The 25,699-nt window shown below is 42.8% G+C and overlaps 1 protein-coding gene across 2 annotated transcripts in view; it reads right to left on the bottom strand.

The window, feature by feature from the left end:
• The window catches only part of LOC124036285 (FERM domain-containing protein 4A-like), a 249,560-nt gene that overhangs the window by 207,998 nt on the left and 15,863 nt on the right, over positions 1-25,699 (bottom strand). The window contains exon 1 of one of the 2 annotated variants that reach the window (XM_046350735.1): positions 4,961-5,202. The exons of the other annotated variant lie outside the window; for it this stretch is intronic. Within the exon in view, the coding sequence (XP_046206691.1) occupies positions 4,961-4,993 (33 nt within the window). The 5' untranslated portion in view covers positions 4,994-5,202. Of the gene's footprint in view, positions 1-4,960; positions 5,203-25,699 lie in introns of those variants that run through there. 2 annotated transcript variants of the gene reach the window in all.

Genomic DNA, 25,699 nt, shown 5'->3' with positions numbered 1-25,699 from the left:
CCAAGAATTCACAAAATGGGACAAACACCAAATTGAGACTCTGCATGCAGAATTCTGCAGAATTGTCTGTGTACAACATAAAACAACAAATAATGCACGGAGAGCAGAATTAGGCAGACACCCGCTAATTATCAAAATCCAGAAAATAGCCGTTCAATTCTACGACCACCTGAAAGGAAGCGATTCCCAAACCTTCCATAACAAAGCCATTACCTACAGATAGATTAACCTGGAGAAGAGTCCCCTAAGCAAGCTGGTCCTGGGGCTCTGTTCACAAACACAAATAGACTCCACAGAGAACCAGGACAGCAACACAATTAGACCCAACCAAATCATGATAAAACAAAAAGATAATTACTTGACACATTGGAAAGAATTAACAAAGAAACATAGCAAACTAGAATGCTATTTGGCCCTACACAGAGAGTACACAGTGGCAGTGACTGACCCAAACTTAAGGAAAGCTTTGACTATGTACAGACTCAGTGAGCATAGCCTTGCTATTGAGAAAGGCCACCATAGGCAGACCTGGCTCTCAAGAGAAGACATACTATATGCACACTGCCCACAAAATGAGGTGGAAACTGAGCTGCACTTCCTAACCTTCTGTCAAATGTATGACCATATTAGGGACACATATTTCCCCCAGATTACACAGATCCACAAAGATTTCGAAAACAAACCCGATTTGGATAAATTCCCATATCTACTGGGTGAAATACCACAATGTGCATCACAGCAGCAAGAGTTGTGACCTTTTGTCACAAGAAAAGGGAAACCAGTGAAGAACAAACACCATTGTAAATACAATTCATATTTATGTTGATTTATTTTCCCTTTTGTACTTTAACCATTTGCACATCATTACAACACTTTATATATACATAATATGACATTTGTAATGTCTTTATTGTTTTACACTTTGAGTGTAATGTTTATTGTTCATTTTTATTGTATGTTTCACTTTTGTATGTTATCTACCTCACTTGCTTTGGCAATGTTAACATATGTTTCCCCAATAAAGCCCCTTGAATTGAATTGAGAGAAACAAACAGTGAGAGAGAGAGAGAGAGAGAGAGAGAGAGAGAGAGAGAGAGAGAGAGAGAGAGAGAGAGAGAGAGAGAGAGTGAGAGAGAGAGAAATAGTGTGAGAGAGTGAGTGAGAGAGAGAGAGAAATAGTGTGAGAGAGTGAGTGTGAGAGAGAGAGTGAGTGTGAGAGAGAGCGAGAAATAGTGATTATGTGGGCAATAGATTGAGAAAGAGTGAGAGAGAGTGACGAGTGTAGCAGTGTAGCAGTGTGTGACAACACCATCAGGTCATCTGATTGGATTAAACCCTGCAGAACTGGTCGTGGACTCACACACAGTGCCATGTATTCATGGATACCTAGGGAAGCCAGGCTTCCTCAAATATTTGACCAATAAAAGAAAATAGAAACGGTAAAATGATTTATCTCTGTGTTTTACCTCTGTGTTTTCAAAAAATTTCATCAATTTGCAAGCGGCTGAATCTCACCGGACAAATCATCTGAACAATGGAAACAGTGCCCCTCTGTCTCAGTAAGTGTAGCTCATGTATCTGAATCTGTCTGGACCAAAATAGTATGACATGTTGCTGCCATAGCATTTGATTGATTGATGCCAGCAAGCATTTGGACTCCTTTGATACATTTTTAAAATAAAATAATTCGCCAATCAGCATTGAGCTGAGCTCAACTGTGGGTTGTCCTGGTGCATCAAAACACCCCCCGAGGGAGGCCAGTTTGGATTTGGCTTCACACAAATCAAATATAGACTTTCTCAGCAAAACATAATTTTCAAAAAAACATGTCTGCTTCTACTCTGCTTGTGTTGATGTCCTACAGTTGCTAGCTTGTTAATCAGCCCCTTCCTAAGCCATGGATGGAGACAGGGATTTGGACTTGTTTTTGACTTAATTCTCTGTACAGCCAATGATTATGACAGTGATTCTGATCTAACCATAAATGAATATGTTGTGTCACTGGCCTGAGATGATTGAAGTTCAATATGTATCCTAGTAGTCTCATGTTAACTAGCTAGCTAACATAGCTGGTTCATTGTTACTCAGCCAGGAAGTCAGGCTAGCAAGCATTTTATCTAGGTAGCCTATGAAAACAAAAACGACAAGTATACTGTATGACAGAGCCATAGACCGCTTTGCCAACATGAAAGAGAGGAGGATGGCATTGCTGTTCAACTATTATACAAGTAGGATGAGTCCAATAAATAGTTTTAGTTGCGCACGCACATACATACACACGCACATACACACACACATACACACACACACACACAGAAATCAGTGCCCTGGACAGCTACCAGATATTTAGCAACATTGATTGGACTAAATCGTTTTTGGTATCTTTAAGTTTGTTTCCAGTGTGTTGAACTAAGCATATTTAGCCTTGGTGATTTGATTATGTTAAAATGTTTAAGTGTAAATGGTGCTGGATTAGTGGAAGCAGTGCTCCTGTTGTCTTTGTGCTGACTGGAGGTAACTCCCTGGTTCTACATCAGTAGTTGTTTAGTAAACTCTTGAAAACAGTAACTTGCTTGACCACACTGCAGGTCATATAACTTTCTGTTACATGTAATATTTGCTTTGTGGACTTCAGTGGACAGATGTTTCTCTCTGTTTTTGTGATGAAACAAACGTATGTGTAGTTGAACTTATTCCGCCACTGCGTGACTGTCTTTTTGTTGTCACAGCCTTATTGTATATCACGGTGGTGTATGAACAAATGGGTTATAGAACAAACAATGGAAATATCACAACATGGGTTTTAATATAGTGTTTTTACTGGCTAGGCTTCCTCAGTGATATTACCCACACACCTCTACTGCTCACAGACCGGGGTCAAAATGTTTAGTGGAGAGTATTAGATCAGTCTCTCTATGACACACACACACACACACACACACACACACACACACACACACACACACACACACACACACACACACACACACACACACACACACACACACACACACACACACACACACACACACACACACACACACACACACACACACACACACACACACACACACACACACACACACACAGGGTTGGAACTTCCTGTGTTACATGTTCATTAAAATAATAGTTGTCCTCATCCGTGTGTCACACCATCCTACCAACCTACCAACCTACCATCCTACCAACCTACCAACCTACCATCCTACCATCCTACCAACCTACCATCCTACCATACTACCATCCTACCAACCTACCAACCTACCATCCTACCAACCTACCATCCTACCAACCTACCAACCTACCATCCTACCAACCTACCATCCTACCAACCTACCATCCTAACAACCTACCAACCTACCATCCTACCAACCTACCAACCTAACATCCTACCAACGTACCATCCTACCATCCTACCAACCTACCATCCTACCAACCTACCATCCTACCAACCTACCATTCTACCATCCTACCATCCTACCATCCTATCAACCTACCAACCTACCATCCTACCATCCTACCAACCTATCAACCTACCAACCTACCATCCTACCAACTAACTTACCAACCTAAAGTAGCTGAAACTAGCTTGACTTTTACACAGTCAATCTACATCTACCGGTTTATAGCCAACAGCTTGGATGTACACCTTCACCACTCAGTGTGGCTGGGGAAAGCTGATAACAGATTGGAGAGTAGAAGGGTGGTGGTGGTGGGGGGGGGGGGCACAGGGAAGAGGTAGGGGGTGAGGGGAGTGAGAGAAGGGGGATCCTGTGTAAATGACCAGCTCTGAAAACTACACAATCCCTCAGCCCACTGTAGAACTGTGTGTGTGTGTGTGTGTGTGTGTGTGTGTGTGTGTGTGTGTGTGTGTGTGTGTGTGTGTGTGTGTGTGTGTGTGTGTGTGTGTGTGTGTGTGTGTGTGTGTGTGTGTGTGTGTGTGTGTGTGTGTGTGTGTGTGTGTGTGTGAGAGAGAGAGAGAGAGGGAGAGATGACTACTCACTGCATATCTTACTGCACAGAGGACATTAATCATCAATACACTGACAAACATAGACCACCACTCCTCCTCTCCGTTCCTCTCTGATGATAATATGAAAATGCCATTTTATCTGGACACCGTAGCAGCATCAGCACATTGGTCATAACCATATGTATTACAGCATTTTAGGTTACAGCAGCACTGCCCTTCCCAATCTCTAGTTTATACTATGATGTGTACTCTCACACACACACACACACACACACACACACACACACACACACACACACACACACACACACACACACACACACACACACACACACACACACACACACACACACACACACACACACACACACACACACACACACATATTCTATCTTAAACTCTCCCTTTGTATGGAACAAATGGAACTGTAGAGAGATAGGCACTGCTGTGAACGGGCACTGAGTCATGCTTTCAAAGGTTCCCCTTGTTTAGCCAAACACACACACACACTCTCTCACACACACTCTCTCACACACTTACACACATACAGTGTACACACACACACACACACACACACACACACACACACACACACACACACACACACACACACACACACACACACACACACACACACACACACACACACACACACACACACACACACACACACACACACACACACACACACACACACACACACACACACACACACACACACACACACACACACGTAAACCTGATTCCTCACAGCAGTACTTCTATCTCCAACATTCTGCCCATCGCCCCTAGCAACATCCTAATCTTTAATTTTGCCTCTCGCATCTATGATCACCACAGTGAGAGTAGCATAAGAATTGTCATGGCAACCGAACCCTGTAAACTCATATTTCAGGTTCATCATCACCATAGTAACATAAGCTTGGAAAACTAGCACACACACAAGCACACACACACCCACATACACACCCACATACACACACCTACCCTGGTCCTCATAGGAGAGAGGAGTCCTTCCATGTCAGATCCTGGTAGTGATCTGGTCAGTCAGTATATTGTGTTCCAGATAAATAGATCCTGTCAGGAACGTTGTTAGGAATGCTGTCTCATCATCATTCCCAGTATCTCCAACACAACGCTCCCAATCCACCCTGAGACCAGAGGAGACTGAAGGAGAATGTGTGTGTGAGTCCTCTCTCGTTGGCACGTGCACACATACACATACAGAGGGGTGCATAGAAGGAAAGGACAAACTCACTGTGTGTCACTCTCCGCAGTAGCTTCAGTGTGCAGTGATGTTGGAAGATATCTCTCCCTCGCTCTCTTTCTATCTCGCTCTCCCTCTGACCCGCCTCTATCTCTCTCTCACTCTGCCTCCAGCTACATTTGTTCCCTTCACCGTGACAAACGAGCGTTGGTCTTTTTCACACAGCACAGCTCTCCAAGCAGTGCTCTCTCTCTCTCTGTCTTTCTTTCAACTCACATGGTTGCACCCTCCCTCTCTTGTTCTCTTGCCCTTTTCCCTCCTAATTTCTATCTCCCTATTGCTACCCCTCCCTTGTTCTCTCCGGCTCTAACCCTTGGCTGGGGTCATAATGTGTGTGTGTGTGTGTGTGTGTGTGTGTGTGTGTGTGTGTGTGTGTGTGTGTGTGTGTGTGTGTGTGTGTGTGTGTGTGTGTGTGTGTGTGTGTGTGTGTGTGTGTGTGTGTGTGTGTGTGTGTGTGTGTGTGTGTGTGTGTGTGTGTGTGTAAGGGTCATGGGGTGTCTTCTCCAGAGCTTGATTGTTCCCCAGACAATAGAAGCTCTAAAATCCCTAGCAACCTGATCCCCCTCCATTCTCTTCCAATACTGGGGATGATTCACACACACACACACACACACACACACACACACACACACACACACACACACACACACACACACACACACACACACACACACACACACACACACACACACACACACACACACACACACACACACACACACACACACACACACACACACACACCTTAGGATGCTCAATATGGAATTCATGCTTACATTATAAGGGTATTCCATTCAGTTGATCCCATAATACAATGTAAAATCACTGCAAAATCAGACATTCTGCCAGAATTCGTGCAGATCAAAATTCTACCTAGCTAGAAAATAATCATATATACAGTTTATACAGTGAGTGAAAACTAACTAAACCCCCTGGAAAGTGGACACATTTGGACACATGGATATTTGAGCTAAATTCCAACCACATTCATTGATAAAGCTAAGCCAATTTAACAAATCACACAAAACATTTTTTACTTTGAAAATGTAATTTCCTAATGCGGAAAAGTGAGAGCACCCCTACCTTTACATCACATGAAATGGCTAAAGTTAGAATCAGGTGCACCAAAACAGGTGCAAATGATTAGACAATCATTATAGAGTAACTTGGGAGGGTCCAGCCTTCCATAAAGATTAGAAACTTGGTCTGGTTCGGTCTTAACCATATGGGTGTGTGGTAACACATCATGCCAAGATCAAAATACCTACCCGAGGCCCTCAGAAGAAAGATTATTGAAGCACATGAGTCTGGGAGGGGTTACAAATCAATTTCCAACCAATTTGAAGTACATAATTCCATTGTTCGACGGATCATCTACAAATGGAGAAAATTCCAGACCACTGGCAATCTACCTAGGACAGGTCATCCCACCAAATTCAGCCCAAGAGCTGACTGAAAGATGCTCAGAGAAGTCTCTAAGAACCCCAGGGTAACATCAAGAGATCTACAGGTCTCTCTTGCCACAATCAATGTTGAAGTGGATGAGTCAATTGTCAGAAAGAGACTGCACAAACTTGGCCTACATGGGAGGTCAGGAAGGAAGAAGCCTCTGCTCTCAAAAAATAATATCAAGACATGACTGACGTATACCTGGGTAAAGACCAGTGTACATTTTAGGGGTATTGGAACAATGTGCTCTGGACAGATGTGTCAAAGGTGGAGTTGTTTGGCGAAAACAAAACACTGCCTTTGAACAGAAGAACATCATTACCAACGGTAAAGCACGGAGGCGGTGGCATTATGGTTTGGTGCTGCTTTGATAACCCACGGCCTGGCCAACTTGCCATCATTGAGTCAACCACGAATTCCATTTTGCACCAGAGAATTCTTGAGGAGAATGTGAGGCCATCTGTCAAAAAGCTGAGGCTGAACCAAACATGGATCTTGCAACAGGACAATGATCCAAAACACACACGCAAAGCTACAACAGAATGGCTCAAAAATAAGAAATGGAGGGTTATGGAATAGCCGAGTCAAAGCCCAGGTCTCAATTCGGTTGAAATGCTGTTGGGGGACTTGAAGCAGACTGTGCATGCAGAAAGCCCTCGAACATGACACAGCTGAAGCAGTACAGTAAGAATCCTCCCAGTCGATGTAAAAGACTGATAAACAGTTACAAGAAACGGCAGCATGAAGTTATTTCAGCCAAAGGGGTCAATTGAAGCTAGGGGTGTGCTTATTTGTTCCACACTATTGAATTCCATTTCTGTAGATTTTTTTCTGAATACATTTTTGCAGAGCATAATGTTTCAGTGTCATTTGTTAAATTAGGTTACCTTTATCTGTCAATAGTGTTGAAGGGAAGATTATATATCCATCTGTCCAAATATGTACTTACTTTTTTACATGACTGTATATATATTTCATTATTAGTATTATTCAGGTGCAAGGTAGCATATCGATCTGTGGGAATTGTAGGTATTATGGGATCGACTGAATGGAAGACCCCTATAATGTACACTATATATGCAAAAGTATGTGGAAACCCCTTCAAATGAGTGGATTTGGCTCTTTCAGGCACAACCCATTGCTGACAGGTGTAAAAATGTTGTACATAGCCATGCAATCTCCATAGATAAACATTGGCAGTAGAATGGCCTTACTGAAAAGCTCAGTAAGCCCAAGATCACCATGCGCAATGCCAATCATCGGCTGTAGTGGTGTAAATCTCGCTGCCGTTGGACTTTGGAACAGTGGAAACGCGTTCCCTGGAGTGATGAATCACTCTTCACCATCTGGCAGTCCGACAGACAAATCTGGGTTTGGCGGATGCCAGGAGAACACTACCTGCCCCAATGCGTAGTGCCAACTGTAAAGTTTGGTGGAGGAAGAATAACGGTCTGGGGCTGTTTTTCATGGTTTGGGCTACGCCCATTCATTCCATTGAAGGGAAATCTTAACGCTACAGCATACAATGACATTCTAGATGATTCTGTGCTTCTAACTTTGTGGCAACTGTTTGAGGATGACCCTTTCCTGTTTCAGCATAATAATGCCTCCGTGCACAAAGCGAGTTCTCGAGTTCGAGAATGGTGTGGGAGATATTGACTGGCCTGCACAGAGCCCTGACCTAAACCCCATCGAACACCTTTGGGATTAATTGCAAGTCTAGTGGAAAGCCTTCCCAGAAGAGTGGAGGCTGCTGTAGCAGCAAAGGGGGGGACACAAACTCCATATGAATGATTTTGGAATGAGATGTTCAACAAGCAGTGTATGTAAATATATATATATACAGTAAGGACTTTTCTTTCTTTTTGCTAATTTTTACATTGTACAATAATAGTGAAGACAAAACTATGAAATAACACATATGGAATCATGTAGTAACCAAAGCAGTGTTAAATAAATCAAAATATATTTTATATTTGACATTCTTCAAAGTAGCCAGCCTTTGCTTTGATGACAGCTTTGCACACTCTTGGCATGCTTGTCCGTGTCTGTAGAGGGGACCTACAAGGTGAAGCCTCGCCTCTGCGCTCCTAGCGTCATCTCAGCATTACCATGGCAACAGCATCATTCAACAATGAGAGAGCGAGAGAGCGACTGAGACCATGAAGAGAAAATCTCTGAATCTGGGAAATCTCTGAATCATAGTATTGAACAACATCCTGTCATTCCTATCTTATTTAAAGATTCAAAGACAGGATGAGTCCTAATGTGCCATTACAGAAGCAAATTTGAGTAGTTAGTAAATAGTTAGGACACTATTTAGGTTCCTGCCAATTTGAAATCTTCTAATCTTAATAGCGTGCTTGCTGTATAACCACACTGTTGCTGGTTCAATACCTGCTCTGGCTCAAATGCAACAGTGATGAGAGGCAGTCCCATAGTACTGGAGAGTATAAGGAGATTAATTAGCAGGATGTCTTTAGCCTGGATTCTCTCTGACCTAGTTACACTCACAGAACTAGGAATTCAATTAAACCGTCTGGAATCACACACACACACACACACACACACACACACACACACACACACACACACACACACACACACACACACACACACACACACACACACACACACACACACACACACACACACACACACACACACACACACACACACACACACACACACACACACACACACACACACACACACACACACACACACAATCACCAACACAATCACCCACAAGCGCATACACACACCCACCCACACCAATGGAATTACCACAGCGGGTCATTAGTATCACTGTGCCATTTAATTCAAGGTTAAATTATATCCTTGCTATAGCAGTCTAGATAAAAATGTATAACACGTTGTGATCTGAAATTACCCTCAAAGTAATGACCTACACCCTGGCATTCATGGCTTTATGGATTTAACATTATGTTAGTTGGAGTTATACTTATGCTGGAAATGTGGACCTTTGGTCACTATAGAAGAGGCATATGACATTCGCACTAATGTAGAGCTGTAAACCAGGTAGAGTTAAGGTGGATTTTTATTCATGTTACATTTCCATGAGTGTGATGAAGCCATCATAATACAGTAATGTGGATGTGTGTGTGTGTGTGTTTGTGTGTGTGTGTGGGTGTGTGTGTGTGTGTGTGTGTGTGTGTGTGTGTGTGTGTGTGTGTGTGTGTGTGTGTGTGTGTGTGTGTGTGTGTTTGGGGTGTGTGTGTGTGTTTGGGGTGTGTGTGTGTGTGTGTGTGTGTGTGTGTGTGTGTGTGTGTGTGTGTGTGTGTGTGTGTGTGTGTGTGTGGGGGTGTGTGTGTGTGTGTGTGTGTGGGGTGTGTGTGTGTGTGTGTTTTGGGGTGTGTGTGTGTGTGTGTGTGTGTGTGTGTGTGTGTGTGTGTGTGTGTGTGTGTGTGTGTGTGTGTGTGTGTGTGTGTGTGTGTGTGTGTGTGTGTGTGTGTGTGTGTGTGTGCACGTGAGAGTGTCTGAATTGCTATCCCTACAATTACCACTGGTGGCTGTGGGACCAGTAATTGATTCGTGCCGACAACCAGGCAATTTACTGCAACACTGATACACTATCGATTTACCACTGTGACTGGACGACACAGACATCACTGCCCAATAACGCACAGAGATGGTCAATACCTAGAAAGCCTCTCTAACACAACTGGAATACTCATCTCAACTTCACCAATACCAATTACAAAAGTATATCTTAAGTATAACTCCAAAATAAAACCCATGTGAAACCAAGTCTAAATCTATCCAACATATCTCTAAACCTCATATTTGAAGCATTTACCGTAACAGTAAATAACTCAACAACTCAGTTCATCAGCGGTCGGGGAGTCATCTTGTCTCTCCAGTCCTCCAGAGGTAAATTAGGGTTAAATACAGACCTCTGAAAGGGAATCCAATAGGGAAGAATAATGGAGACGAGATAATCGACTGATTGTGTTCCCTCTCTTCCTACTTTCCTACTCTCTCCTTCTCTCGCCGCAATTCCCTATTCATTCTACCTACACTCTCTCTGTGTCACCCTCTTTCTCTCACTTTCCCTCGCTTGCTCACTCTCTTCTCTTCCTCTCTGTATCTTCTCTATCTCATAGTTTCTTATTTATCTCCCCATGGCTAAGTCTCCTGCTCTGTAAATCTCCATCTTTATAATCACATTTTTCTCTCATTCAATCTACATTTCCACCTGAATCCCTTCTCAATGTTTTTAATTGGGCGCTGCTATCATCTATGGACCATCTCTGATATCACTGGGGTGACTTCTAGGGGTTACGTGTCATACGTCTTGATGTAGTACACCATTTGCACGTGCATGCGTGACTCCCACAGAAAGGAATTTAGCTGCTCACTTACAAACTATGGTAACTGGTCTACAAACGTACACACGGAGATTTCTAGAATATGTAAATAACGTTATAATGAAGCGAATTAACATATCATTCATTATGCAGACCCATTTAGATCTGGATTAATGTTAATACAAGGTTTTTAGGGGGAAAAGCTCATTTTAACACATTATTCCACCATATGATTATTATATGGTCCACAACACAATCACCCATAAAGATAAGCCAATTCACACAACTATGTGATAGCCACACACACACACACACACACACACACACACACACACACACACACACACACACACACACACACACACACACACACACACACACACACACACACACACACACACACACACACACACACACACACACACACACACACACACACACACACACACACACACACACACACACACACACACACACCTGTTCAGGACCTCAGACTGGGGCAAAGGTTCACCGACAACCCTAAGCACACAAGCAAGATAACGCACTTGTCGCTTTGGGACAAGTCTCTGAATGTCCTTGAGTGGTCCAGCCAGAGTCCGGACTTGAACCCGATTGAACATCTCTGGAGAGACCTGAAAATAGCTGTGCAGCAACGCTCTCCATGCAACCTGACAGAGCTTGAGAAGATCTGCAGAGAAGAATTGAGTAGTAATCGCTTTGGGTAATGTGTTGAGTCCAGCAATTAAGGAGAATGAGAGGGTCAATTAAAGATGTTGCGGAAATGTTGTATTTGAAGCACCACTCCCTGCAGTTTCCATGATGTTGCTACAGTAATCAAGCTGTTTTTACCATTCCTTGTTAATGTTGCTTCTGCCGAAAGAACGTTTTCTAAACTAAAACTCATAAAGAACTACCTAAGAAGCATTAGGCTCTTGGTCTGATATGGGCTTTTGAGCACTTGAGTAAGCTCCACTCACTGCACTGGCACCCTTGTGGCCTTGACCACTGCATTTAGTCATCAATATCGCCTTAACCTTTCAATCAGTTATTTCTTAATTTCTTTAAGTCACTTTTTCTGTCACATTCCTGAAACACAAAAAATAAACACTCAGTGATGCTTGTGTTTTCTGAGAAAACGTTCGAGAACAAAGGTGAAATGTTCCTTCCAGTCATCGCATTGTCACGTTATTTCTATTCATGAGATTGTTAGAGTATTACTGTATATGTATATGAAGATTGTATACTGTATATGTATATGAAGATTGTATACTGTCTATCAAATCAAATCAAATGTATTTATATAGCCCTTCGTACATCAACTGATATCTCAAAGTGCTGTACAGAAACCCAGCCTAAAACCCCAAACAGCAAGCAATGCAGGTGTAGAAGCATAAATAAGCATGAATAAATCAAGTGTTATTCATCACATGGTCTTAAATCAACAGGTGTAGACTAACAGTGATATGCTTACTTTCGGGCCCTTACCAACAATGCAGAGATATAGAAAAAGAGGAATAGAAAAGTAAAACACGTAATAATAAAGGTGATAATAAATACACAGTGAGTGACGATAAATTACCTCCATACAACAGCGTTGTTGAGTACTTTGGCTGGAAGGGCATTCTAGAATGGCATTAAGTACTATCAACGAGGGACTATGCATTCTATGGAAAATAAAGAACAACATGGAAGGTGTGTTCCACGACACGCTAGCGGAACAAACCTTCTACGCACATAAAGCCCCAAGTTGATGACCTATTTTATACTCTGGCTATAATTTAACACATTTGCCGCTAGAAATGTGTTCATTTATCTGTAGAAATGTGTTCATTTATCTGTAGAAATGTGTTCAACATCCACTGAAGCAGCTGGCAAGTTGACTAGATAGCAACATTAGTTGCCGTGCTAACCAAACAAACAGACTTGCTAGTTTAGCTAACCCAACCATCAGTCCTATCTTGCCATTATGAAAATCGAATTCAACTGTAACAGCGTTCGTCTGTTGAATGAAGAGAGTCGGACCGAAATGCAGCGTGTAGGTTACTCATGACTTTAATAAATACAAAAACAACAGAACGGAACGTGAAACTAATTACAGCCTATCTGGTGACTAAAACACAGAGACAGGTACAAACACCCACAAAATACAAAGCGAACTCAGGCTACCTAAATACGGTTCCCAATCCGAGACAACGAGAATCACCTGACTCCAATTGAGAACCGCCTCAGGCAGCCAAGCCTAACTAGACACACCCCTAATCATACACAATCCCAATGCTAATAAAACCCCAATACGAAACACAACATATAAACCCATGTCACACCCTGGCCTACCCAAACATATAACAAAAACACAAAATACAGTGACCAAGGCGTGACATCAACAAATCCAATAATGTTTTCAATTCATCTTTTGCTTTTAAAAGCAGCTCAAATATAGAACATGTAAGAATGAACTGTAGCCATTGAATTCTACCGTGCAAATATACTGAGCATTATAGGGAAATAATGCATGTTCTAGAATGCCCTTCAAGCCAATCAGAAACAAGTATTCAACAATGCCATGGCATATTTAACCAACAAGGCACGAGGGAGTGTGGTACATGGCCAAAATACCACGAGTAAGGGCTGTTTTTAAGGTGCGACGCAACACGGAGTTAGCCATATACCACAAACCACAAACCCCCGAGGTCCCTTATCGCTATTATAAACTCGTTACCAATGTAATTAGAGTAGTAAAAATACATGTTTGGTCATACTCGTGTTATATGGTCTGATATACCACGGCTATCAGCCAATCAGAATTCAAGGCTCGAAACACCAAGGTTTTTAAGTGTAGAGAATCGTTGCCCCATCTAAACTGCTGTGAAATTGTCACGCCCTGACCTTTGTTGGCCTGGTATGGTTCCCAATCAGAGGAAGCTGTCTATTGTTGTCTCTGATTGGGGATCATATTTAATTACGCTGCGCCTTGGTCCATTCATTCAGACGATCGTGACAGAAATATATTTTTAATAACCAAAAATATTGTATTTTCAGCTTGTTTGAAGCTGGTGTACAAAACTGAAAGTAAAAGATGCAAAAATGAAACTTAAGCCTGGGTTAGTATAGAAATAGCGCACATAGAACAGATTTACCACTTCTTAGATTTGCTTTCAATGAGAATGACACATCTATAACTCAAATTTCTTTGTGAATGTGGTCGAGTTGCCGAAAAAGTTACATACTGCTGCTCAATTCAAAATTGAGGAGTAGAAGCTATTTATATCAAATGTTTTTATATTTTTTAATGTTTTATTAAAATCAGTTCCTGAATTGATTACCTTCAATTCTAATTGACCCCAGCCCTGCAACCCTGTGTGTCAATGTAAAGCATCTGTGTGTAGCTGGTGAGATGATTCAGGCGCAGAACAGCAGATATGAGTAATGAAAGCAATTTTACTCAAATATATCACAATACACGTCGTAGAAATACCACAAATACGGACCGCAATACAATAAACAATTACTCACAAACAAACATGGGGAAACAGAGGGTTAAATAATGAACAAGTAATTGGGGGATTGAAACAAGACGTGTAAGACAAAGACAAAACAGATGGAAAATGAAAAGTGGATCGGCGATGAATAGAAGGCCGGTGACGTCGACCGCTAAACGCCGCCCGAACAAGGAGAGGGACCGACTTCGGAGGAAGTCGTGACAGTCATCATTCCATAAAATCATTCCATAAAACATCCTCTATGCACCCTTCACCTTAAACCATGCCTTTATACACCCTATACCCTACCTGTATACCCATCTACAGCCTTTCTGTCTCCTGTTCTCTCCTCCTTTCCCCTGGAAACCAATGTCTTAAACTTTACCAAGTGCCCTACACTGATCTACAATGGCTTTATGTCTGTAATAAAACACCAGACTGTGTGTGCATGTGTTTACACCAGCAAAATTGTGTAAAATCCACAGCACAGACAAACATAGTAAACGTGTAATTTTCTGTGTTTCAATTAAAGACTGCAATTACACTCTACAGAAGACATGCTAATGGCGTACGCCTGTTAGCCGCTGCTAAACAAGCTGCAGAAAGCACAGGACTTAATAGCAGCAATTATCAATTAGAAGACATCACAGAAGGGAAATAAATGTTTAAGTGATTCTCCTTTCTAAACGATGTCTCCAGCTTGTGATTGATATTTTCTAACAGACGTGATCAATGTGAGACTTGTTAAGACTTGACATTCATGCATTAGGCTATTATTAATGGACCTTCTGAGTCGTTTCAGTGAGCTGGAGATTTTGGCTCTGTTCACCAAAAAGAACTCCCAAATGACTCTTTGTTCAGTAGTGCTTAACAATTGACAATTGATGAAAAACCATGATTAAAAAGCAACATGTAATGTAAAGCCTAAATGGTTGCCTACCATTATGTCTGATCGTGAAATATGAGTACAAATAAATGTTTACCTGATGAAATTAGATGTAAACAAACATTACAGTTTTTATTGTACACACTGTCAAATCGAGCTAGGATCAGAATAAGGCTCTTTCCTCACTGCCTACTGAGGAATTATCTTCAGAGAGTGTTTTTATGACTTATCTACAGATAATCATTTCTGGAGCTAAAAAGCTGTAGTTGCAGTACACACATTTGGGAGCCAAATGAACGGCCCTGTCACAGATACGATTTGGTTCCCAACGTTCGCCATCAACCCATCACTATGAGCTATTAAAATGGAATGTATGGACTTTTCAATGTGTAAACCAACCAAACAAGGTTACTTTTTTATACAAAAACATAAAATAAAATAAATTGCTCGTGCGCATGTCCAGATACTTGCAAGCGTGAGCATGTATGAGTGTGGGGGGATTGGACAGAGACTCACCTGAACAGGGAAAGGACAGTGATCAGCACATGTGGAAAGAGAGAGTGCTGATAGAGTTAGTCATTCTTATTACAAGTTCCTTTGGCAAATGTAACCACACTTTCCACATGGCTTGTGACATTTAAATGAATTGAATGATAGAGAGATAACGTCACGTTCAATGTTCATCGGTTTGTTCATTGTTCATGGCAGTGGTCTGAAGGGAGCGACCCAGAAAGTCCATATGTGACTTTGTCACACGTTTACAGCTCACTCAATCTCTCACCACACAGAACAGCTGCTTGCTCATATAGCTTCTCTGTTAACGCGGGTGAATAGCTTCGACTTGAGAGACATGAAGTGTGTGTGTGTGACATTGTCTGTTATATATTTCCTTACTTTCTTAACTGACTTGCCTGGTTAAATAAAGGTAAAATTAAAAAAATAAAAATAAATATGAGCTCCAACCTGGCTTTAGGAAATCCCATTCCACCAACACTTGCCTACTATATCTAACTCACCGCATAAGGAAGGGAGTAGACAGAGTGAAATGTTGTGGTATGTTTATGCTAGATCTCCAAAAGGCATTTGATACAGAGGATCATGATATTCTGTTAATCAAACTAAAAGCCATGGGCTTTAACAACTTAGCAGTATAACGGGTTAGCTCTTATCTGTAAGGAAGAAAACAGATGGTGGATGTGGACCCGGTCTAAACCCAAAATCTTGAACCAAGGAAATGTGCAGGGTCCAACTTTCTTTCTGTTGTATTTAAATGATCTTAAATCTGCCTTTACAGGTGACCTTTTTCTTTATGCAGAAGATTCTGCACGGCTGGTTTCCCCAAAATACAAAAATGTGGTTGAGAAAATGGCTATATGACGATAAGCAGTCACTTCAAAACAGTCCACCTTGTTCGGGTCCAACATTAAACTGAGGAAATCTCCTGATTTTAAGGTGGTAGTAGGTGACATAGTAGTTACAGCAAAAGATTCTGTTAATTATCTTGGATGTGTGCTAGATAACCATCTGACAAGGGAGAGTATGGCGCAAAACGTTATGTCCAAAGTGAACCATAAAATTAGGTTTCTGGCAAGAACCTCCAAATATCTGGATAAGAATGCAATGGGGCATTGGCAGGGGCTCTTGTTCAGTGCCACTTTGACTATGTGTGTTCTTCCTGGTACAATAGTGCCCCCAAGTTAATAAAAAATAAATTGCAGACATCAGAACAAATTATTCAGGATTATTCTTAAACTTCCAGCTCTTACGCTTCTTGACCATTCCCTCTTTGAAAGCCTTAAATGGCTCAAAGTGGAAGAGAGTGTCTCTCAGATTAAATTGTGTCTTGTATTTAAGATTATCCACTGTTCTGTGTTCTCTTGCTCAGTTGTGCACTGGGGCCTCCCACTCCGCTTTCTATTCTGTTTAGAGCCCATTTGCGTTGTTATGTGAAGGGTGTGAAGAGTGTAGTACACAGCATTGTACAAGATCATCAGTTTCTCAGCCATTTCTTGCATGGAATAGCCTTAGTTTCTCAGAACAAGAATAGACTGACAAGTTTCAGAAGAAAGTCTTTGTTTCCGGCCATTTTGAGCCTGTAATTGAACCCACAAATGCTGATGATCCAGATACTCAACTAGTCTACAGTTGTATTGCTTCTTTAATCAGCATAACAGTTTTCAGCTGTGCTAACATAACTGCAAAAAGGTTTTCTAATGATCATTTATCCTTTTAAAATTATAAAACTGGATTAGATAACACAACGTGTCATTAGAACACAGAAGTGATTGTTACTGATAATGGGCCTCTTGACGCCTATGTAGATATTCCATAAAAAATCAGCTGTTTCTAGCTACAATAGTCATTTACAACATTAACAATGTCTACACTGTATTTCTGATCAATTTGATGTTATTTTAATGGACAATAAATGTGCTTTTCTTTCAAAAACAAGGACATTTCTAAGTGACCCCAAACTGGGTACAAAGTATGGCTGGGAATTGCCAGGGACCTCACCATACGATATTATTCTGATACTTAGTTACCGATACGATGTATTGCGATTCTATGTGTATCACAACTTATCACAATGCTTTATGTATTGCGATTTGATACTGCAATTGTACTGCGATTCAATGTTCCAAACATATTGCTCACTACATGTTTGCTTCAGAGGGACTAATAATACAGTTTTGATCCGACATAGAAGTAAAAGTGCTGAAAACATGTTGGCTTACCATTTAAAAAGAAGGCCTACCTGCAGGAGGAGAAATACAAAAGTTGTGGCACAGGTACAGCCAACTAGCACTAGCTTATGTCAACTATCTATAAAAAAAAAGGAATCGATACATTAAATCTATATAATATCGTCAGAAATAAGGTACTGTATAGATGTTACCCCCCATTTGGCAGACATATCAGTGTGGATGACGGATCACCACCTCAAGCTGAACCTCGGCAAGACGGAGCTGCTCTTCCTCCCGGGGAAGGACTGCCCGTTCCATGATCTCGCCATCACGGTTGACAACTCCATTGTGTCCTCCTCCCAGAGCGCTAAGAACCTTGGCGTGATCCTGGACAACACCCTGTCATTCTCAACTAACATCAAGGCGGTGGCCTGTTCCTGTAGGTTCATGCTCTACAACATCCGCAGAGTACGACCCTGCCTCACACAGGAAGCGGCGCAGGTCCTAATCCAGGCACTTGTCATCTCCCGTCTGGATTACTGCAACTCGCTGTTGGCTGGGCTCCCTGCCTGTGCCATTAAACCCCTTCAACTCATCCAGAACGCCGCAGCCCGTCTGGTGTTCAACCTTCCCAAGTTCTCTCACGTCACCCCGCTCCTCCGCTCTCTCCACTGGCTTCCAGTTGAAGCTCGCATCCGCTACAAGACCATGGTGCTTGCCTACGGAGCTGTGAGGGGAACGGCACCTCAGTACCTCCAGGCTCTGATCAGGCCCTACACCCAAACAAGGGCACTGCGTTCATCCACCTCTGGCCTGCTCGCCTCCCTACCACTGAGGAAGTACAGCTCCCGCTCAGCCCAGTCAAAACTGTTCGCTGCTCTGGCCCCCCAATGGTGGAACAAACTCCCTCACGACGCCAGGACAGCGGAGTCAATCACCACCTTCCGGAGACACCTGAAACCCCACCTCTTTAAGGAATACCTAGGATAGGATAAGTAATCCCTCTCACCCCCCCCCCTTTAAGATTTAGATGCACTATTGTAAAGTGACTGTTCCACTGGATGTCATAAGGTGAATGCACCAATTTGTAAGTCGCTCTGGATAAGAGCGTCTGCTAAATGACTTAAATGTAAATGTAATTTCAAAGCACTAATAATTTCTATCTATCAATTTCTACTTAATATACTGTACCATTAGTTGATATTCCCATGATCAGACCAGCGTTCACTATTGAAAGCTGGGAAGTCCGTTAGCTAGCATTACACCACCATATCGACTGCCGAGAAAGGTTCAATATCATATTGCTTACAAGCTCTAGATACCAGCAATCCAAAGCCAATACCTTGTAGCAGGGCTATTTCTGGTAGCACCACAATCACAGTCATTATGAGCAATAACCTGGTTCCTCCCTCCACACATCCCAGAGGAAGAATGTGTTGGCAGAGTCAAAGGACTAGCGTGCAAAGTGAATATTTGTATTTATTTATTAAAACAACAACAATACGAAGACAATGTGAATGGCCGCCCATCAGTGGGCTCTCTCGCCCCCACCATCCCCGAGACGCCGGCAGGGCGAAGCCCCCGCCACCAAAGGATTTTTCCAAGAGTAGGAATATTGACAGACCTGAGCAGAATGTAGCTGAGGAATTACAACAGTAAGCAAGACTCTACTGGTTAATTACTGACTAAATCAAATAACAACATTAATCATCAGACATTATACAAACACCGTGGTCATGTTGGAGAGGGGAGATGAACTAGATTAAATTGATAGATCTATAAATGAGTAGGAATGAAACACAAACACACAATCTCTCACTGGTCCTTTTGGTTTGCATGCTTGTCTATGCAGCACACATGCCTTAGTGAACCATGCATATGTGATGAGTACCTTGCTGCCTGATATTTGAAGACTTCAACTACCAGAGCTATGTGTCAGGAGTTAACCAACTCCCAGGCCATGTTTGAGAGAGCAGGGCAGTTGTCAGCCATAGGGACTGGCTTTGACATTTAATCTAAAGTTCATTAACCAGCAATCCCTTACACACACACACACGCACTCACACACACACACACACACACACACACACACACACACACACACACACACACACACACACACACACACACACACACACACACACACACACACACACACACACACACACACACACACACACACACACACACACACACACACACACACACACACACACACACACACACACACACACACACACACACACACACACACACACACACACACACACACACGGAAGTATCCTAAACTACCCTGTGGTGTTGGAGGTACATGAAGGAAAAGCCCTTCATCCTTCTCAACCAAACTACCATTCAGAGAGAAAAACTGTCTTTCTCTATACTGCAGAAAGAGTGAGAGAGAGAGAGGAAGAGAGAAAGAGAGAGGAGAAAAACAGAGCGAGGATAGAGTGAGAGTGAGAGAGAAAGAGAGAGAGAGAGAGAGAGAGAGAGAGAGAGAGGGGGAGGGAGAACCAGTGTGCTCCTCTATGAAGTCCCTCTGGCTCGGTCTCCTAGCAACAGTTGTCAGGAGCAACCCTCGGCCTCTGCAGGCGACACACTGTGCTTTGCATCTGCTGTGTGTGTGTCTGTGTGTCTGTGTGTCTGTGTGTGTGTATGTTCTTGTTTTCACTATCCTTGTGGGGACACAAAGTCCTCACAAAGAGAGTAAAATAAGGAAAACTCTGTGGGGACATTTCACCACAAGGAAAACAGCTATTTTAGGCTTAGAGGTTAGGCTTAGTGGTCTGGGATTAAGGTTAGGGTTAAGGTTAGGTTAAGTGTTAGGGTTAGAGGTAAGGGGAAATAGGATTATGAATGTGAATGAATTGGTTGGTTCCCACAAGGATAGTAAAACAAACATGTGTGTGTGAACCCAGTAATCACGTAGCCGAGTGTCTATATGGCTCAAACCATTCAGTGTTCGTATTTCAAACTATAGGTTCGTAATCATAATATAATAATAATAATATATGCCATTTAGCAGACGCTTTTATCCAAAGCGACTTACAGTCATGTGTGCATACATTCTACGTATGGGTGGTCCCGGGGATCGAACCCACTACCCTGGCGTTACAAGCGCCATGCTCTACCAACTGAGCTACAGAAGGACCACCATCATCATCATCTGTCAGTACGGCATATGACAGTCATGATGCCACATGCAGGGCATTGGCATACTGATTTGCAGTGCTTAATGTTACCTATGTTAGCATGACCCATTTCTGCACTGATGCTCTCTCTCTCACACACACACACACACACACACACACACACACACACACACACACACACACACACACACACACACACACACACACACACACACACACACACACACACACACACACACACACACACACACACACACACACACACACACACACACACACACACACACACACACACACACACACACGCTATTGTACAATCGAATAGCCTCTCACAGTCATGAACAGACACTGCCCCCTACTGCTAAGCAGCATGTAAAACAGCTTAAATATTGTGAGGATGTGAGGAAGAAGCCATCTGAGATGTCCAAACATTCATATTGTCCCATATACAGACCTGGGTTTCAACACGCTTGTGTTCCATGCTATGTCTGTCAACTACACTGAGTATACCAAACATTAGGAACACCTCCCTAGTACTGCCCCTCAGAACAACCTCAATTTGTTAGGGAATGGACTCAACAAGGTATCAAAATCATTCCACAGGGGTGCTGGCCCATGTTGACTCCTATGCTTCCCACAATTGTTGGCTGTGTGGTGGATCATACTTGATACACACGGGAAACTGTTGAGTGTGAAAAACCCACCAGCGTTGCAGTTTTTCAAAACCAGTGTGCCTGGCACCTATTACCATACCCCGTTCAAAGCCACTTCGATCTTTTGTCCTGCCCATTCACCCTCTGAATGGCACACATATCCACACCATCCACGTCTCAATTGTCTCAAGGATTAAAAATCCTTCTTTAACTTGTCTTCCCCCCTTCATCTCCCCTGTAACTATTCCCCAGGTCGTTGCTGTAAATGATCATGTGTTCTCAGTCAACTTACCTGGTAAAATTAATCAATTGAAGTGGTTGCACTGATTGTAGTGGATTCAAGTGACATCAATGGGGGATCATAGCTTTCACATAGATTCACCTGGTCAGTCTATGTCATGCAAAGAGCAGGCGTCTTTAATGTTTTGTATGATCAGTGTATGTTGTAAGGGACAACATCAGACCTAGAGAAAACATTTCTGGTTAGTTTTATAGTTGGCCATCTAGTTTATTCACCATCAATCTACAAATAACAAGGTTCAATTGAATGAGAATTTCGAATGTATTTAATACATATGATTATGAGTAACTGTGTTACTGCTGTTATTACCGTGGTAACAGTCCCTCAGCTCTGATTGGAATGTAAATGTAGATAATCTAATCACAGGCTTCCATAATTATAATAAATGTAATCATCCCATTTCATTCCCCTCATGGACTTGTATTGTATTTGTTATGGATCCCCATTAGCTAACGCCACGGCAGCAGCTACTCTTCCTGGAAGCAGTGTATTTGATGTGTAATCCTGTGAAATGTATTTCCAGTAACGTGTGGTGTCATCATTTTCCTAACCCCCAGTCTCATGCTATAATAAATATCACAAAAGAAATGAATCAAACATAAAAATGTATATACTATATCAACAGTGCTAATATCCTTTTGCCTTTGTATATGACGGGAGAATTAAAGCTTATTAAATTAAAGCGATGCATTTTAAAAACAACTAACCCACATTGACACCCAGCTGGTGCCTCAGTCTATAGTCTATAACTGCTGTGGAAGCCAGACTGTTATTACCCGGTTGTGTGGTTTCTGCAGATAAGGTGACTAAAATTGTAATGAACTGAATACAGATTCTGTTTCATTCCAATTAATGTGAGTGTGTGGCATCAATATGCATGTGTGTTTTGTGTGTGTGAGCGTCCAGTGAGTCAGTGAGTCAGTGAGTCAGTGCAAGAGAGTCAGTGCCAAAAAGGGCCAATGCAAATAGTCAGAAGCTTTATGGATTGTGGGTAGAAGCTTCTCAGGATTCTTTTGGTGTCAGACTTGGAACTCTGGTACTGCTCGCTTTGCGGTAGCAGAGTGAATAGTCTACGGCTTGGGTGTCTGGAGTCTGAACATTTTCCTGGCCTTCCTCTGACACTGCCAGTATAGAGGTCCTGGATGGCAGGGAGCTTGGCCCCAGAGATATACTGGGCTGCCCACACCGCCCTCTGCAGCACCTTACGGTCGGATGCCAAGCAGTTACCATACCAAACGGTGATGCAGCCGGTCAAGATGCACTCAATGGTGCAGCATTAGAACCTTTTGAGGATCTGAGGGCCCCTGAAGGGGAAGAGGCATGGCATTCTTCACAACTGTGTTGGTGAGTGTGGACCATGTTAATTCCTTACGGATGTGGACACAGAGGAACTTGAAGCTCTCGATCCTCTCCACTACAGCCACGTCAAAATGGATGGGGCCTGCTCAGCCCTCCGTTTCCTGTAGTCCACGATTACATCCTTTGTCTTACTGATGTTAAGTGAGAGGTTGATGTCTTGGCACCAAACTGTCTTGGCACCACACAGGTCTCCTCATCATTGGCTATCAATACTATTTTTGCTCCATAAGTAATGTACACAAATTTGAAATAGACAAGATGCCGGCGTACACATTGTTGGATTACTTCATGGAGTATTTTCTAAATTCAAAGGCACAACAAGCAATAAAACCCTGTAAAATCTTTGGTTATATCACATTATTCTAGTTTACTGTAGCTAGCATCATGGGTGTATCCCAATGATATTTCCTTTCTCCTGCAGTGTTCACTCATTCACTAGGCCTACTTCCTACAAAATGAAAGTATTGGATTGCTAGAGGCATGTGTTAGTGGGAGTTTGCTAAATGTTTCTTACACCAGTCATTTCCTTTCAAATCATCGAAGGAAGTGAAGTGAACAAGTGCACACTTTGGGAGGAAGGAGCAACAGCCCCCAGAGTAATATGGGTAATGGAGTGTTTTAATTAGACAGAGCAGTAGGGCTATGAGTAATTTGGTCTGGTTAAGTGTACTCTATCTCCCATTAGAGGAAGTTACAGCATTAGAAGTAATCTCTGTCTCTCTGTTTCTCTGTGGATTAGTAGATGGGTGGTAGGGGGAGGAACAGAAATTTCTACAATAGACAGTTAGACCGTGTTTGCTATGATAATCAAGCTGAAGCACTCATCGGTCTTATCACGTGTGTGGGTAGGCCTCATCTCTGTCTCTGAGAGAGAGAATATGCTGATAGTGAAGTACACTGTACTACTCCACTCTGAAAGTGGAGTAGTTTTTTGGGGTATACTGTATGTACCATACTTTACTATTTCTTTTTTTGACAACTTTTACTTCACTAAATTCCCCCCCAAATAATGTACTTTTTACCCCATACATTTTCCCTGACATCCAAAAGTACTCGTTACATTTCAAATGCTAGGCAGGACAGAAAATTGTCAAATTCACACACTTCTCAAGATAACATCCCTGGTCCTCCCTACTGCCTCTGATCTGGCAGACTCACTAAACAGAACATCCCTGGTCCTCCCTACTGCCTCTGATCTGGCAGACTCACTAAACAGAACATCCCTGGTCCTCCCTACTGCCTCTGATCTGGCAGACTCACTAAACAGAACATCCCTGGTCCTCCCTACTGCCTCTGATCTGGCAGACTCACTAAACAGAACATCCCTGGTCCTCCCTACTGCCTCTGATCTGGCAGACTCACTAAACAGAACATCCCTGGTCCTCTCTACTGCCTCTGATCTGGCAGACTCACTAAACAGAACATCCCTGGTCCTCCCTACTGCCTCTGATCTGGCAGACTCACTAAACAGAACATCCCTGGTCCTCCCTACTGCCTCTGATCTGGCAGACTCACTAAACAGAACATCCCTGGTCCTCCCTACTGCCTCTGATCTGGCAGACTCACTAAACAGAACATCCCTGGTCCTCCCTACTGCCTCTGATCTGGCAGACTCACTAAACAGAACATCCCTGGTCCTCTCTACTGCCTCTGATCTGGCAGACTCACTAAACAGAACATCCCTGGTCCTCCCTACTGCCTCTGATCTGGCAGACTCACTAAACAGAACATCCCTGGTCCTCCCTACTGCCTCTGATCTGGCAGACTCACTAAACAGAACATCCCTGGTCCTCCCTACTGCCTCTGATCTGGCAGACTCACTAAACAGAACATCCCTGGTCCTCCCTACTGCCTCTGATCTGGCAGACTCACTAAACAGAACATCCCTGGTCCTCCCTACTGCCTCTGATCTGGCAGACTCACTAAACAGAACATCCCTGGTCCTCCCTACTGCCTCTGATCTGGCAGACTCACTAAACAGAACATCCCTGGTCCTCCCTACTGCCTCTGATCTGGCAGACTCACTAAACAGAACATCCCTGGTCCTCCCTACTGCCTCTGATCTGGCAGACTCACTAAACAGAACATCCCTGGTCCTCTCTACTGCCTCTGATCTGGCAGACTCACTAAACAGAACATCCCTGGTCCTCCCTACTGCCTCTGATCTG

The sequence above is a fragment of the Oncorhynchus gorbuscha genome, linkage group LG01 (genome assembly GCF_021184085.1).
Source record: "Oncorhynchus gorbuscha isolate QuinsamMale2020 ecotype Even-year linkage group LG01, OgorEven_v1.0, whole genome shotgun sequence".
Taxonomy (NCBI): domain Eukaryota; kingdom Metazoa; phylum Chordata; class Actinopteri; order Salmoniformes; family Salmonidae; genus Oncorhynchus; species Oncorhynchus gorbuscha.
This window is presented reverse-complemented; position numbering and strand designations above follow the sequence as displayed.